General features: G+C 47.0%; 1 protein-coding gene across 2 annotated transcripts in view; it reads right to left on the reverse strand.

Moving 5' to 3' along the window:
- Positions 1 to 17500, reverse strand: part of bbs9 (Bardet-Biedl syndrome 9) — a 194111-nt gene that overhangs the window by 98509 nt on the left and 78102 nt on the right. For both annotated transcript variants that reach the window (XM_080769235.1, XM_080769234.1), the window contains one exon: positions 3852 to 4034. In XM_080769235.1, the coding sequence (XP_080625361.1) occupies positions 3852 to 4034 (183 nt within the window). The remainder of the gene's footprint in view (positions 1 to 3851; positions 4035 to 17500) is intronic.

Below are 17500 nucleotides of genomic sequence, written 5' to 3' on the forward strand. Positions count from 1 at the left end.
GGATTGACCCTTTTGAATCAAAAAGCCTCAAATCATGAACACAGCGTGCAATTTACGTGAAATCTTTCACAGACTTTCCTACTAGGCTGAGGAATATATCCCACCCTTTTCACATTGGCCTGTTATAGCGCCACCAACAGGTGGACTTTTGCAAAACACATTTTTGGAACAAAATACCTCAAATCATCCAATTGCCACCAATGGTGTAAGAACAAATGGCTCCCTTTTCACATTGGCCTATTATAGCACCACCAGGAGGCCACAACCTGACCTGGCCTGGTGGAGACCTGGGCACTTTTTCTAGTTTTCTCTCTGATTTACAGGGATATGAAATACTGATGGCGTTTCACTTTGCAGGCATGACAAATAAAAAATACTTATTCAAGATCGACTGACACTGAGCTGGAGTTTCCCTTCTCCCCCCCCCCCCCCCCCCCCCCCCCCTCTGGGTGACTGGGGCAGTCATGGTCAGTGGATGCCCCTCTATGGTCTGAAGTGGTTTCCTCTCAACACGTCTTCTGTAGTGGGACACTTAGTAGAAGGGGAGCGGGACGGACGGCTCCCGGTTGTCAGAGGAGTGCAGAGAGAGAGAGAGAGAGAGAGAGAGAGAGAGAGAGAGAGAGAGAGAGAGAGAGAGAGAGAGAGAGAGAGAGAGAGAGGACTGGAGACTGCATGGGTAAACAAGTCTATATAATCCTGCTACCTTCATGGTCGTTGAGTGTTAATGGCAAAAAGGAATGGGTGGACTCTGATGTTGGAGATCAGTGGACTATATGGAAGTGTGGGAACAAGATGTACCTTATGAATGAACACATGAATGGATGAATCAATCAATCAAACAATCAAACAAACAAAACAAGTCACGAATGGTTACAAAAAATGTACAGATGATGAAGAATCGATCATGAAACAAAGAATGTTAAAACGGAGGGATGGCTTGATGCACATACGAGTAAAATGTAACTCTCTGGGTTAATTTAAGTGTAGGCAGGAAGAAGGAGAGCAGGTTTGCTGAACGGACAGATAAGATGGAATGAAGGGATTGCAGAATGAAAGGATGTCTGGATGAACAGTCTGGGTAATCCTGTAGCTTTCACTTCCTCCCTCCTCACTTTCACAGCAACATCCTCGTGTTAATATGGCATACTCGAGAACGATTAAAGTTGAGAATGCATGCCCCACCTGGTTATGCAATAACGTTGTACCCATTGTCAGTGTACAGTACGGTACATCATCCTTTGTGCTCTCTTTTATGATCACGTTTCTTAGCTCCCGATCCGATTACGATCATTTCATTTTGAGTATCTGCCGATACCGATTTTTCCTGATAGAACACTTATGCCATATCACAATAGTATAATATCCAAAATCACAGACAATATCCAGTCTAATATCATGAAATGGATATAATATTGATAGGCATGTCCCGATCACGTTTCTTTGCTCCCGATCCGATTCCGATCATTTGAAATGACGTGATCGGCCACGATTTCCAATCTCGTGATCAAATCGGGACAACCCTACCTCTGTCCTTGGCCCTTAAATGCCCATAATGAATATGTCATCAGTATATGCCCATACACTATATGGGCATATAACCGATATGTCTATGCTATCACTGTTTTTTAGATTTTCCCAGATGCATTAGTAGGCAGAGATGTGAGACTAATCGACCCTTTGCTCTAAGAGTTAAGTGCGTTCCTTCCCACCATCCTTAACTCCGATCCAGACTAGACTCTTAGCTTTATGTTGAGTCACTCTTCTTTCTCCCTCCCTGCTTCTCATTGTGACTGTAATCCCAGTCTCCCTCTCGCTGATCCATACCACACCACTCCCATAATCCTCCACGGTAGCCGTATCGCGCTCCACAGCATTCCACAGACTGGAATTCCACTCAAAAGGAGCCTCACTGTGAAAAGGGATTTCGCTCACCTGGAATGACCCCACCTGTGGGTCCCAGGGGGGAAAGGCCAAAGGTTGACATGCGGAAAGCGCCTAATATAAACACGTGAATGTGAACCAGATTGATTAAGAAAGGCTAAATAGAAATGTTTCATCTTTTGAGGCAAAAAAATGCTTCAAACTTGAAAAACTAACTGTACAGTAGCTGACTGATTCATAACCGGTAATCAATCTGCTTCGTCCCAGGCACTTTGAGAATGTGTAAGCCACTTTCTAAACGATGCACAATTTTGTAATACTCTTTTCTGCATTTATTTGATATTCCTGTGGAGATTGACAGGAAACGGGAGGGAGTAACATGCAGCAAAGGTCCGCCAGGATTGGAAATCGAACTCGCTGTCAGAATGCATCAGAAGCTTGTATTAAGCAGTAGGCCTACATCATTTTGTATGTTTGCAACAGATAGACACAAATTATGTTCCCATCCATCCACCCATCCATCCACCCATCCACCCATCCATCCATCCATCCATCCATCCATCCATCCATCCATCCATCCATCCATCCATCCATCCATCCACAGTTCAATGACTGTATGAGTGTCATCCTAAAACAGCTTGTCTATCTGCAGGTCTGTTTTGGAAATGACTCTGACTATATGCTAATTCACTTTATCCCATGAATCCACTTAAATATAACTCACACATGCACGCACGCACTCACATACAGTGTAGGCGCACGCACGCACATATACTAGGCGCACCCGCGCACACACACACACAGGCACATGCACGCACGCACGCTCACGTACTGTACACACACATGCACACACACCCACATACACACACACACACACAGCTGTCTGATATCGGAGTGTGTGCATGCGTGTAAGTCACCTGTATAGTGTAACTAGGTTAGGACAGAAATAGACATTGTTGTAATGATGTGGTCATGGCATTGTTCTCTCTCTCTCTCACACACGCATGCATGGACGCACGCACAAACGCATGCACGCACACACACCACACACACGCTTGGAAAGAGACAGTGATAAAACACCAAGAAAGAACATGCAGGAAAGCCCACGCATACACGTGTGCACGTGCGTAGACACAATCAGTCTCTGTGGGGTCAGAAATCTGTCGTCAACTGACTGCAGCTCATGTAGGAGCTCTGTCAACACCACTGTTTATATGGTAGTCTGTGGAATACACACACTGGTCCCCTGACACACACACACACACACACACACACACACACACACACACACACACACACAACACACAACACACAGCTGAAAGGCATCTCTGAGTCAGAAGCCTATCAAAGACCCTTATGTCACCAACCGTGAATCTTATTATGACCTTAGACCTCATGGTCTAAGGGCATTTGCGCGAGCGTGCGCATGCATAAGCCTAGCTCTGTTTCCAGTATGGAGTCAGAGAAGGACACAGGGTCAGATCAGTGTAGGGTGTGTGTGTGTGTGTGTGTGTGTGTGTGTGTGTGTGTGTGTGTGTGTGTGTGTGTGTGTGTACCAGTTGTGGTGTGTCATGGAGCAGGGTAGTAGGGTGTGTGTGTGTGTGTGTGTGTGTGTGTACCAGTTGTGGTGTGTCGTGGAGCAGGGTAGTAGGGTGTGTGTGTGTGTGTGTGTGTGTACCAGTTGTGGTGTGTCGTGGAGCAGGGTGTGTGTGTGTGTGTGTGTGTGTGTACCAGTTGTGGTGTGTCGTGGAGCAGGGTGTGTGTGTGTGTGTACCAGTTGTGGTGTGTCGTGGAGCAGGGTGTGTGTGTGTGTGTGTGTGTGTACCAGTTGTGGTGTGTCGTGGAGCAGGGTGTGTGTGTGTGTGTGTGTGTGTACCAGTTGTGGTGTGTCGTGGAGCAGGGTGTGTGTGTGTGTGTGTGTGTGTACCAGTTGTGGTGTGTCGTGGAGCAGGGTGTGTGTGTGTGTGTACCAGTTGTGGTGTGTCGTGCAGCAGGGGCAGCAGGGCAGCCTCCAGTATGTCCGTCTGCTCGGGGCTCAGGCGGTGCCACAGGGACAGCAGCAGGACCAGCAGATGGCTGGCGCTGCGCAGGCGCGTGAACGCCTCCTCCAGCGACGCCCTGTTCTCCTCCGCCGCGTCGGCCAGCGCCATCACCTGGTGGGGGCGAGAAGAGGGGGGGCCGGGGGAAAGATCAGTCGTTATACGGTAGTTCTTGGCTTGATTTTTTGGAACGTTTGTTAGTGTTTACGTCCGCCTTTTACAAACACTTCAAATCTATTTTGTACACGTCTGTCAGAGTTTACAATAGCTACGGTAAGTTATGAGTTCATTATGTCTGCAGATTGGGTCTAACCGTATGAGTTCAATTTTTACACTCTCACGGGAGAATTCTCAAAGAATGGATTGAGCCTTTTGATCGCACCATTAATTGGGTGTCAATAGTGTGTCAATAGTGTGTGTCTTAAGGTCCAATTCACAAAAGGTATTGCACTAATGATATGCCACCGCAAACCCAGAAGGTTTTGCAGCTGAGAGCAGTCTGCCCTCGTTTTTCATCTGATTGCAATTATCTACAGCAGTGGTTCCCAAACTGTGGTGCGTCATGCGTGCACCTCTTGTGGTGCACGAGCACTTTCTAGGGGGTGTGCGACATGAAAGGAAATGGTGGTGCTATGGTCCTATGCTGCATATACACCATATTCGGGTTCATATATGTGCATACATAGGAAATATATATCTCTATAGCTTATGCAAGTTAATCTTCCCATGCGGGGGGTGCATCAGCTAGGTTGGGAGGTAACAGGGGGTGCACGGCCAAAAAGGTTTGGGAACCGCTGATCTACAGCATGTGGCAAACTATAAATGATGGCTTTGCACTGCACTATTTATTTGTGTGCTGATGCATCTTTGACTGTCACAGAGGAGTTTGTGGATTTGGTTACGAGCCGTTATGTTTCAAAATCCTGTAAATGGAGAATGCCGGTGTACTGTAGTAATCAAATTGATTCATGTTATTACAGTGAGAAAGTGTCACTGTTTGTCATTGACACTTTCACACTCTTTTCCAAAAGAAACATTTTACACAGCCTACCTTCACCCAGCCACAGGTTGAGCAGAGGGGCAGTGCTTCAGACAGACAGTGCCTGGGCTGGTACTTGCCAGTACAGACTACCATTTATGATGACCTCTGCCTACTTGAGCACCTTTATTACTTATGACTGTTATGGAGTTTATTACTTGTGATTGTATTCATTTAGGGAGCAAAGATTCACTATAAATGGTGTCTTGTGTGAATATTTTATTTGTTTAACCCACTGTTTATGTGGGTATACTGTAGGCTACTTATTTTTGCATTTTAGGTTCTGCAATCTGTATACTGTACTATCAAATTTACACAAAGGATAGGACAATCTAGTCTGAAATACAGTAGTCTGTTTGGTGGAGAGCCACCTTAAGTAGACGGCACTTCAGTTTAATACCGTTTCCGAAAGCATATATAATTTTTCCAAACCACGAATCCACGAAAGATAAAATAAATGATGAATGCCATTATGTTTGTATGCTTTAACTTGAAATCTTATAATACTCACTTGACTTGATGTGTGTGCATTACTGCTCCATTAATTAACCCTATACCCACTTAATTACTGTTGTGTCTTTTGTCTCAGAATGGTTAATCACTCAATCTAAGTTTCAAACTCAGGTGACAGAGTGATTCAAACTAAATCCATCATTTTGCAGGATAAGCCTCTGTAAAGATGCCTGTAGATAGCCTTGGGAAAGTGCAAGAAGGTGCACAATTGGGCCCAAAATATGTATGATGAGTGGTTAGCTTAGCTACTGTAAGTTTATGAAACCATCAGACCTCATATTATTATAACCATATTAACAGCATTATGAGCACAGAGTGCTCATAGCCACTCAGGCACGCTGTTGGAGGCTTGGATACTGCAGGCTTAAATCTGTTGTACTGTAAACACATGACAAAATATGAACTGCAAATAAAAGTAAAAAAATAAAAAAAATCCTGTTTGGGTCAAAACATCCACTCACGAGCACGCCTGGCATGATGCTGTCTTTGTCTGGCTACAATCACTGCTGCCATGATCACTGGAAAAGTCTGGGTGCGACACCCCTTATAAAAACGCTTCAGTTACCAACAGCTCTCTGAAGACGCTAATAACTTCAACTGTGTGTGACTATAAGGGCTGCTGTGTGTGAATTGCAATTTCATTGTAAGGAGGCTAATTTACTTAAAAGGGACGCCAAAATGTATGCATATAACCTATTTTAATACACTATAGGGCCGTGACACCTACAGTATGCCATACCGTTGATCTGGCCGATATGTCTGAGGGGGACCCTGACACTATACCCGTTGTACCAGTCTGTCTGTTTCCCTTTTGTGCCCATAATGGAGATAATCTGTCAGTTGACAGAGTGATTGCAATGCAGTCTGTCAGTTCTTGTCCCTTTAAAAAAAATTACTCTCATTATATGGGCGTGTCAGGTTTGTTTATGGTTATGACTGAGTCTTAGTGATTTGGCTGAGGTCCACTAGCCGGCCCTCCCAGTAGCCAATGTTAATATAGGATGCAAAGTAAAATAACTGATACATTATTTGATTGGCAACACAGTTAGCGGCTTTAAGGAGTTGACCGTTTATTGACAGGGCAAAAAACAACAAATCCCTAAATTAGCCTCTTTCACAATTTCACCAGCCAGCTGGGAGTATAAAAGAAAAAAAGAACTAGAATTGATGACAATTTATCTGCTGTGTTGTTCGAGTGGATAGCTTTTTTTCCAGCGCGGTGTTGCGGCTGCATATACGCACGGCTGCATACGCACGGCTACATACGCACGGCAGCGGACTTCAAACGAGCGCGTGGTTAAGCGCAGTCTGAGAACTGAGCCTACCCCCCACCACACACACCCTGGGTCAATCCCCCCAACCTACCCCCCACCACACACACCCTGGGTCAATCCCCCCAACCTACCCCCCACCACACACACCCTGGGTCAATCCCCCCAACCTACCCCCCACCACACACACCCTGGGTCAATCCCCCCCATCCTTCGGACGGATAAGAGGGGAGAAGTGAACGGGCGATGACAGCAAAAGACGGATGAAGACGAGGAGAACAAGAGAGGGCACGCCAAGTGAAGAGTGGGGAGGGAAAGGGGAGATGAGGGAGGCGAGCTGATCAGAGGGATGGGGAAACAAGTGGGAGAGAGGGAGAGGGAGTGGGAGAGGGGGGTTGGAGAAGCAGTGGGAGGTGAAAGCAGATCTGGGACTAATGGAAGTAGATGTGTCATGAGTCGGGGTCAGGTGGGTTTTTCAGGGGAACATGACTGATGTGCAGAGTTGACTAGAACACGGAGCGAGGAGACAAACTTCTGGGGCCGGTGTTTTGTTTGACAAATCGATTCAGCGTTCGCCATGTGATACTGAGAAAACACAACGTGAAACGTAAGAGATTGAGGAGGTGGTGTCAAAGTAAGGTGAAGTGTGTGTGTGTGTGTGTGTGTGTGTGAGAGACTGCATGTATCTGGGGTTAAGTAGCAATCCCCAAGGTGAGTCAAACTAGTTTGTCTAAAGTCAGACTGTAAATGTATATACACTTACTGTATGAGGCATGTGTGAAAGTGTGCTCACTCAGACACACGTATACACACCCACACACGCACGCACACACACACACCCACACACCCACACACCCACACACACACAGGTGGCATGTAACTGCAGTCACTTCCTCTCGCACTCTGGTTCTTTCCGAGGTAACCCCAGGGTCCCAGAGCTCTCAGTCATGACCCCGGTTGCCTCCTGGCTGTCATGTCACTCACACCCTGAAACACCATAAAGCCACCAGAACACACTCACTGCCATCCAAAACCTACACACACACACACACACACACACACACACACACACACACACACACACACACACACACAATCCCTGTCAAACCCCCAAAGCACACAGCCCCCAACCACACATACACACACACTCCCTACGGAGGTGAGGTTTGTGCTGGTAAGGATTGGTGTGTATTGATAAAAGGAGCGGGTGCAGTAGAAGGGCTGCATTGTTAGGAGGAGGTCCAACACTACACAGACTGGAGGTTCAGCTCCATAGGCTCTGATTGATGCCAGCTGAGAGCACACAAAGGGACATTTAACCAGTAAGGCTGCGCCGCACGTACACGCACACGCACACGCACACACACACACACACACACACACACACACACACACACAGTATGCATAAGTGAAAATGCTTGCATGCTTGTATGCATGCATGCCATGCACATAGACGCATTGTAATGAACATGGGCACATCAAAGTGAACACACACACACACACACACTTACATACATACACACGCACACACACACACACACACACACACACGTGCGCACCCACGTGCACGCGTGCACGCACGTACACACACGTACACACAAGGAGCTTGAACAAGGGGTTCATGGTTAGTCATAGGACGCTGTTGTAACCTGGAGGTGACCTTAAAGGACCTCTGGTAGGCTGACGGAGTTATCTCACAGTCACACATTTAAACACGGTGATCTGGCTGCAGATGAAGGGACATTCCCTTAGAATCCGTGATTCAAGCTAACAGGACATTTTCATAGCAGCATTAAAGCAGAGATGAAACGTGACGCCGTCAGATGTGGGGACTGCTTCTTGGAAAACAACGTGCTGGAATACAGCGCGATTCACAAGGAATGCCGTTATGTCACTTTGGGATTCGCCTGCCTGGGTGTTTTCTGGATTCACAGGGCATCTTAAAACTGTTAATTACTAAGCTACAAAACATAACAATGACACAAACAATCCTGTCTGTTAAAGACTCAATTTGTGTATATACAGTATATGTGTGTGTGTGTGTGTGTGTGTGTGTGTGTGTGCGTGCGTGCGTGCGTGCGTGTGTGCGTGCGTGCGTGCGTGCGTGCGTGCGTGCGTGTGTGTGTGTGTGTGTGTGTGTGGGTGTGTGTGCGTGTGCGTGTGTGTGCGTGTGTGTGTGTGTGTGGTGAGTGCGTGCGTGCATGCATGACAGTGTTTCAGTATGCATGCAGACAAGCCTGCAGGCTCTGAGCATCTAGGACATGGCTGAAACGGGGTTGCACCATATTTAGTACAAAATGACATGGTTTTGTACTAAATGCTACAGTACACTACACACCACCCATAATGGTGAGCAGTAAGTAAGTCGCCTTGGGAACCAACAGTTTCCAAGCAATGGAGCCCATAGGGAAGGATCCTAATTCCTGTCTCTGTAGCGTGAGGTTTATTGATGTACAAGTAATCCCTAAGCCATCATGTACAAGCACACACCCTGTGGACATGACACTATGTCACAATGACTTGTTCCCCATCCAACCCTTGACACCGAGTGCCAAGCAGGGTGGCACTTGGTCACATTTTTATGGTCTTTGGTCTTATGGTCGAGGGGATTGAATCCTTCCAATCACAGGGCAGACACTCTAACCACAAGGCCACTGAGCTGGTCCCCTGGGTGTCGATACGCAGACTGTCTGCAATGTTCATTTAACCCTGAGAGACTAAACATTAAAGCGTGGACAATAACACATATGTGTATAAACGGAACCCCACTTTTAACGGTTATAAAGGAACAGTCAGGGTTTTACAGTGTGGTACACGCTTAGTGCAGCCTGTACACTCAGCTGTCTATACGTCGCTGCTGGAATACCAAGCATCAGGGGGCGGACGGCTCAAAATAAGACAATCACTAATGGTTACCCATCTTTCTGACTCCTCCCTCCTTCCTCCTCCTTCTCCTCCAGACCACAGTGAATCCACCACCACTTTCCCCTGTAGACGCATTCTGTCCAAATTACAGCCAGGCTAAAAATACTCCTCCCAGTCTCTGTCTCTCTCATCCCAGACCCAGAGCACCAAGCATCCAGAGTGTCAATTTAACTCTGAGATGGTACAAACACTGCATTTACACATGGATATGTTAACACTGAGGATTTTACTGTGTAAATACTAAATGATGGACCAGGCTCCATGATTACACTTTAGAGTTAAATTAACACGCACAATTTCACAGTGTGGAGTTGGACGGAGGGACACGGCCGCAGACACACAGGCACATGTGCAATAGCGCGCACACGCACGCATAAACAGACGCACGCACGCGCGCACACACACACACACACACACACACACACACACACACACACACACACACACACACAGCATGCATGTTGCGCCTGCACACAAAGTCACATATAGGCACACCGACTCCAACACACAATTTATAGTCATAAACATACTGTACCATGTGGGCCGTGCATGGACACATGTGCACTCACAGAACCCCGTCTGTGAGTGCACGTGCACATGAATACAGAGAGAGAGAGAGAGAGAGAGAGTATGTGGATGTGGTATGTGCAGTGTATAATTTGAGCCATAGGGCATGCTGATGGATAGAATGGGGTTTGGTGGCTTCAACAGGCACCTTGCACAGCCACCAATCAAAGACCAGAACAGTTGAACAGACTGCATCTAGTGGCCGTTTCTGAGAAGGCAAAGGGAGTACCACTCAATTATAGCCTTCACAAATATTGTGTCAGGACAGAGTATTTGTTACAACCGACCATAGACAGCAGCCGTGTAGAGACAATATAGAAGAGTTTTTGTTAGTGTAACGTTTCTACGAACAGGCGAAGAGCTCAAGAGGGAATAAATAAATATGTCATAGAATGCATTGGACAGTTGCTGCACATATCGTCTATTTTTCTATTTGTATGTGTAAACACAATACATGTAGCATCAGTCTAAACAGTATAAGATCACAAAATATAAATAGATGTTCTACCATGCTGGAGAGGGCAGCATAGATAGACCATATTCACAAAGTAGTAGTTACTCTTACTTCATACTTAGTATTACATACTGTAAGTAATAAGAGTATTACGTAAGGCAGCCATGTGAATATGATCAATCGTCACCTCTCCGCTCCCAAAAAAAAAAAAAAAAAAGCCTGCCATCTGGTCAACGGCAGGGTATTCAAACTGTATTGTAAAATGTGGAAATGGAAAGGGAGAATATGTCCATTTGTAAGGGCCAGTTTGGTTACATATGATCTCAGAGTTATTTACTGAGTACAATCCCTGTTATCCTCACTACTCTAAAAGGGACACAGGCAGATACAGAAACCTCCATACAATATGGGCATAAAGAGTGCAACGGGTACTCTGGCAGTGACAAACGGTAACGGATATTGCATAACCAGGTGGGGTATGCATTTCCAAAATGCATAGTTCCTGACTTGCAGACTAGGCCGTTGGGCAACCACACTAATAATCAAGAATAATATTCTTGATTATTAGTGTGGTTGCCCAACGGCCTATATAGGAGCAGAATTAAGAAAGAGAACAGTCTGTCCGTTATCCAAGTGTTTAAGGTGCGTGAAGGTGCTCTGTGCAAGGTTCTTACCCTCCACAGTTTGTCAAACAGTTGGTACAGTACAACTGGTGTCTGCATAAGACCGCAGGTATAACTGATGGAATACAGACGATGGTTTCCTTGGCTTTGAGGGAAAACATTCAGTATGGAACTTGGAGAAAGCAATGTGAATTCTTCAAGTGGGTGGAATTCCCCTGCTGTAAAAGGAGAGGCAGTGAAAAATCCAACTTGTTTAATTTATCTGCCAAAAATGAAGCTGTAATCACAACTATTTGTAAGTCTGAGGCTTTGTAGTTTAAGAATTGTGCATCTATAGTGAGCAAGTCTGGATAGAAAAGAGTGAAACACAATCTGCTGCTGACAGGAGCTGTACTCTTTGGACATACAGTAACAACACAGGGTAAGGAGGGAAACTTTTTGTATGCGTGAGCACGCGTGTGTCACGTGCATGTGTGCACGCGTGTGTGTATGTGCATGTGTGTGTGTGTGTGTGTGAGATAGAGTGTATGCTCCGTTTAGCCAGCAGATTAGACGCTTCCTGCTCAGTTAGCCGCAGCAAGCAGCATGGACATTGTCCAAGCCAAGCACGCACACACACACACACACACACACACACACACACACACACACACACACACACACACACACACAGTGTTGTATACTATCTCTGTCAGTGGAAAATGACAGTGTGTGTTTGGCAGGGAGCGACGTGGCAGCACTGATCCCTCGGAATAGGAGGATGCTTGGAAGAGAGGAAGGGACAGAGGGAGGAAGAGAAGAAGGAACAGAGGGAGGAAGAGAGGAAGGGACAGAGGGAGGAAGAGAAGAAGGGACAGAGGGAGGAAGAGAAGAAGGGACAGAGGGAGGAAGAGAAGAAGGGACAGAGGGAGGAAGAGAAGAAGGGACAGAGGGAGGAAGAGAGGAAGGGACAGAGGGAGGAAGAGAGGAAGGGACAGAGGGAGGAAGAGAAGAAGGGACAGAGGGAGGAAGAGAGGAAGGGACAGAGGGAGGAAGAGAGGAAGAGAGGAAGGGACAGAGGGAGGAAGAGAGGAAGGGACAGAGGGAGGAAGAGAGGAAGGGACAGAGGGAGGAAGAGAGGAAGGGACAGAGGGAGGAAGAGAGGAAGGGACAGAGGGAGGAAGAGAAGAAGGGACAGAGGGAGGAAGAGAAGAAGGGACAGAGGGAGGAAGAGAAGAAGGGACAGAGGGAGGAAGAGAGGAAGGGACAGAGGGAGGAAGAGAGGAAGGGACAGAGGGAGGAAGAGAAGAAGGGACAGAGGGAGGAAGAGAAGAAGGGACAGAGGGAGGAAGAGAAGAAGGGACAGAGGGAGGAAGAGAGGAAGGGACAGAGGGAGGAAGAGAGGAAGGGACAGAGGGAGGAAGAGAGGAAGGGACAGAGGGAGGAAGAGAGGAAGGGACAGAGGGAGGAAGAGAAGAAGGGACAGAGGGAGGAAGAGAAGAAGGGACAGAGGGAGGAAGAGAGGAAGGGACAGAGGGAGGAAGAGAAGAAGGGACAGAGGGAGGAAGAGAGGAAGGGACAGAGGGAGGAAGAGAAGAAGGGACAGAGGGAGGAAGAGAAGAAGGGACAGAGGGAGGAAGAGAAGAAGGGACAGAGGGAGGGAGAGAGGAAGGGACAGAGGGAGGAAGAGAAGAAGGGACAGAGGGAGGAAGAGAAGAAGGGACAGAGGGAGGAAGAGAGGAAGGGACAGAGGGAGGAAGAGAAGAAGGGACAGAGGGAGGGAGAGAGGAAGGGACAGAGGGAGGAAGAGAAGAAGGGACAGAGGGAGGGAGAGAGGAAGGGACAGAGGGAGGAAGAGAAGAAGGGACAGAGGGAGGGAGAGAGGAAGGGACAGAGGGAGGAAGAGAAGAAGGGACAGAGGGAGGAAGAGAGGAAGGGACAGAGGGAGGAAGAGAGGAAGGGACAGAGGGAGGAAGAGAAGAAGGGACAGAGGGAGGAAGAGAGGAAGGGACAGAGGGAGGAAGAGAGGAAGGGACAGGGGGAGGAAGAGAAGAAGGGACAGAGGGAGGAAGAGAAGAAGGGACAGAGGGAGGAAGAGAAGAAGGGACAGAGGGAGGAAGAGAAGAAGGGACAGAGGGAGGAAGAGAGGAAGGGACAGAGGGAGGAAGAGAGGAAGGGACAGAGGGAGGAAGAGAAGAAGGGACAGAGGGAGGAAGAGAGGAAGGGACAGAGGGAGGAAGAGAGGAAGGGACAGAGGGAGGAAGAGAAGAAGGGACAGAGGGAGGAAGAGAGGAAGGGACAGAGGGAGGAAGAGAGGAAGGGACAGAGGGAGGAAGAGAAGAAGGGACAGAGGGAGGAAGAGAGGAAGGGACAGAGGGAGGAAGAGAAGAAGGGACAGAGGGAGGAAGAGAGGAAGGGACAGAGGGAGGAAGAGAAGAAGGGACAGAGGGAGGAAGAGAGGAAGGGACAGAGGGAGGAAGAGAGGAAGGGACAGAGGTAGTAAGAGAGGAAGGGACAGAGGGAGGAAGAGAAGAAGGGACAGAGGGAGGAAGAGAAGAAGGGACAGAGGGAGGAAGAGAAGAAGGGACAGAGGGAGGAAGAGAAGAAGGGACAGAGGGAGGAAGAGAGGAAGGGACAGAGGGAGGAAGAGAGGAAGGGACAGAGGGAGGAAGAGAGGAAGGGACAGAGGGAGGAAGAGAGGAAGGGACAGAGGGAGGAAGAGAGGAAGGGACAGAGGGAGAGTAATTGCCAGTTTATAACCTGGGGTTTCAAAATCCTGACTAAACAGTCAATTAAAATCACTACTGCTATCATATTATTACACCACATCTTAATATTCTTATATATTATCTGACAACATTGATATACCATAATATATTACACTATTATTATTGTTATTGCTACTACTTGTATTTGCCTGTATCTCCTATCCATCTTTCTTTCTGTTTCCCCTCTCCCACACTCCCCCCTCTCTCCCCCGACACGGTCGAGGCAGATGACCCGAGAGTCGGGTTCTGCTGGACCTAAGGGTTTTTTTTCGTTACCACTATCGCAATGTTGCTTGCTCCTGTCGGTTGTGATTTGACACTTGAATAAAATTGAATTGAATTGAATGATGGACATTGATTGGACAAGATTGTTGTGTGCTCAGTTCAGAATTTTGGGAGTGAGAAAACATCACAAATCAGTCTGTGGTGTTGGGGACCGTTTCTCAACGGCAGACACCGGGACACTAGAGCTCCAATGTCGGCATGGCCCCAAGACATCCCCTGCTAGAGGCAAAGACTTCCCACAGACGAGTCAAGGAAGCAGGGGCTGAGAGATAAAGAGCTACAAGACATAAACAAGCTGGTCCTTGGAGACGTATTCACCTGCTAGCTAGCAAGCATCTCAGGGGAAGGGTGGGGGGTGAGGGCTGGAGATTAGCGATTAGCATCTAGCCTCTCTGGCTGATAGACGGGAGCAGACAGACAAGACAGTAACCGCTTTTGTCTTTGGTCACGGCCGCCAGACAGCGAAAGCAGATAACACTGTCTTCACTGTGATAGATAACAGACGAGAGGAGAGACAGGCTGAGAGGAGGGAGGGAGGGAGAGAGAGAGAGAGAGAGAGAGAGAGAGAGAGAGAGAGAGAGAGAGAGAGAGAGAGAGAGAGAGAGAGAGAGAGAGAGAGAGAAAGCGAGAGAGAGACAGAGAGAAGGAGCTGCTGGCACATGGCGACATTGTTTACAGAAGCCCCAGTGGAGTTTTCGGAGAAGGGAGGAGAGAAGAGCTTGAGAGGAGAGAAAAGGGACGGCTAAGGCGATAGGATCTAGCAACCCACAGGGAGGGCAACCTGAGAGGACTTATCAGCTGTGGTGGAAGGCTCTGGAACACACCGACCTGATAACCTGGCTGTACGTCCCCCTACCTTTCTCTTCTCCCCTGAACACACCGACCTGATAACCTGGCTGTACGTCCCCCTACCTTTCTCTTCTCCCCTGAACACACCGACCTGATAACCTGGCTGTACGTCCCCCTACCTTTCTCTTCTCCCTGAACACACCGACCTGATAACCTGGCTCTACGTCCCCCTACCTTTCTCTTCTCCCCTGAACACACCGACCTGATAACCTGGCTGTACGTCCCCCTACCTTTCTCTTCTCCCCTGAACACACCGACCTGATAACCTGGCTGTACGTCCCCCTACCTTTCTCTTCTCCCCTGAACACACCGACCTGATAACCTGGCTGTACGTCCCCCTACCTTTCTCTTCTCCCCTCCCTCTCTGTTTTAAAAGCTGGTCTATAAAGGAATCCGGAGTGCTGCCCTGGGCGCATTCACACTGTAACTGCGGTGTCAATCGGCTCTCATTATTGCCACTTGACACCGCAGTGATGGTTGCCACTCAGCGGATAATATTCCTAGTGACTTTTTCATTACTTTCACTTCATTGGCTGTCCTTTAAGCCAATGGGGAGTCCACAATGCCTTTCCATATTCTGAACGGGCGTAAGAGCTCCGGTCACAGAGCCGTCAACATGCAATACGTTCACCTGAACGTCCTCTCAGGCTATGGGATAACAACTTCTAGAGCAACATAAAGAGGGAAATGTGCATCAGTGCATCAATCTTAACATGTTTTATTTGATTGATAAATGGCCCAAACAACACAGTTTACCGAGCACCCCTCCTCCATCTGATGACGTTGTCAGCGGTCTGTCTGATACAATAGCCCAGTTAAATTATTAGAACATTATAAATCATTAAAAAAAGATTATATTACATAAACATTAATAACAATTAAATGTCTCTGAAAAAGTGTTCAAAGTTTTTATTAGAAATAGTATAGTTTATGTTTACAGTTTGATGTTGGATTTGTTTGTGCCTGACAGAGTGCTTGAATGAATCCACTAGTGAGCTTTAGATGTGAAAGGCACCTTTTGAGATGTTTAACCAGTAAAAGGCACAAAACTAAGAATAATGGCAAACATTATTCCACAGATAGCTTTAATTGTAGTCATTTACTGAAGATGTTAGGAAAAACGTCAATGAAAGTTTTTGAAAATATTTGGTATCAACATGGACACAAAGAGCCATAACTATCATGATGCTGATCCATTCCAGACAAGCTAAGCCTTCAATAAAAACTATTGAACACCAACGCCCAAGTGACAATTTATTGAAGGGAAAAAACAAATGGTAAATTTGGTCAGAGTTTGACCTTCAACCCCCGGCATTCCTTGGGACCCAGCAGTGCTACGCACAGTACGCAGTATATAATGCTCCGTGTTAACTTGTCCATTTGTAACTCTGAGAGGTAAATGAACAGTGTAGCTTGGTCTATAGCCTTGTCAGCTCTCTGTAACTCTGAGAGGTAAATTAACAGTGTAGCTTGGTCTATAGCCTTGTCAGCTCTCTGTAACTCTGAGAGGTAAATTAACAGTGTAGCTTGGTCTATAGCCTTGTCAGCTCTCTCCATCAGACTCCAGTTTAGTTGTATGGACAGCTAGTAAAACATGGCTGGTTGATTTATGAGGCTGCCTCTGCTCTGTCAAAGACCAGTGTTTAACTTTTGTTTGCACTGGGACTCGGTGGGAAGGCGTCGGGCGAGCGAGGGAGGCCTTTTTGTTATTCTTTGACACGCGTGTTCACACGGTCGCGCACAAAGACCTTTATTCTCGATTGATCTTTGATATGTTCAAGGTACGCCCTTCGTCCGTCCGTCCGTCTCTTTCTCTTTCCTCCATCCCTCCCCTCTCTCACTTTCTCCATGTCCATGAATGCCCCCCTCTCTCTAGTTGTCAGTGTACAATACAGGTATAAAGCTGCAGTTAAGTGCCGGGCACAAAAGGCTTCAAATAACACCAGTTAAAGGGGAAGCAACGAATAACATAGTAAACTGAATTGCTTTTCCAGTTAAAGGGGAAGCAACGAATAACATAGTAAACTGAATTGCTTTTATATTGATATAAACTGTAACAGGAATACATTAAACAGATACAGGCTAAGGATAATTATTTCCTTTTGATATTTTGAGAGACATTGTAAATTATCTGAAAGGTTTCTTATTAAAACATAATCTATCATATTGGAGAATGCCATATAAGGTACTGTATTGTGCAGTAGTCAGAAACCACTCACATTCACATCACACACTTGCATACATAAATCTGGAAGTCCCAACGCATGCAGCGATGTCAAAAGCCGTCAAACACCAGCGGTTCCTCCC

The sequence above is a fragment of the Protomyctophum bolini genome, assembly GCF_963924005.1.
Source record: "Protomyctophum bolini genome assembly, chromosome: 7".
Classification (NCBI taxonomy): domain Eukaryota; kingdom Metazoa; phylum Chordata; class Actinopteri; order Myctophiformes; family Myctophidae; genus Protomyctophum; species Protomyctophum bolini.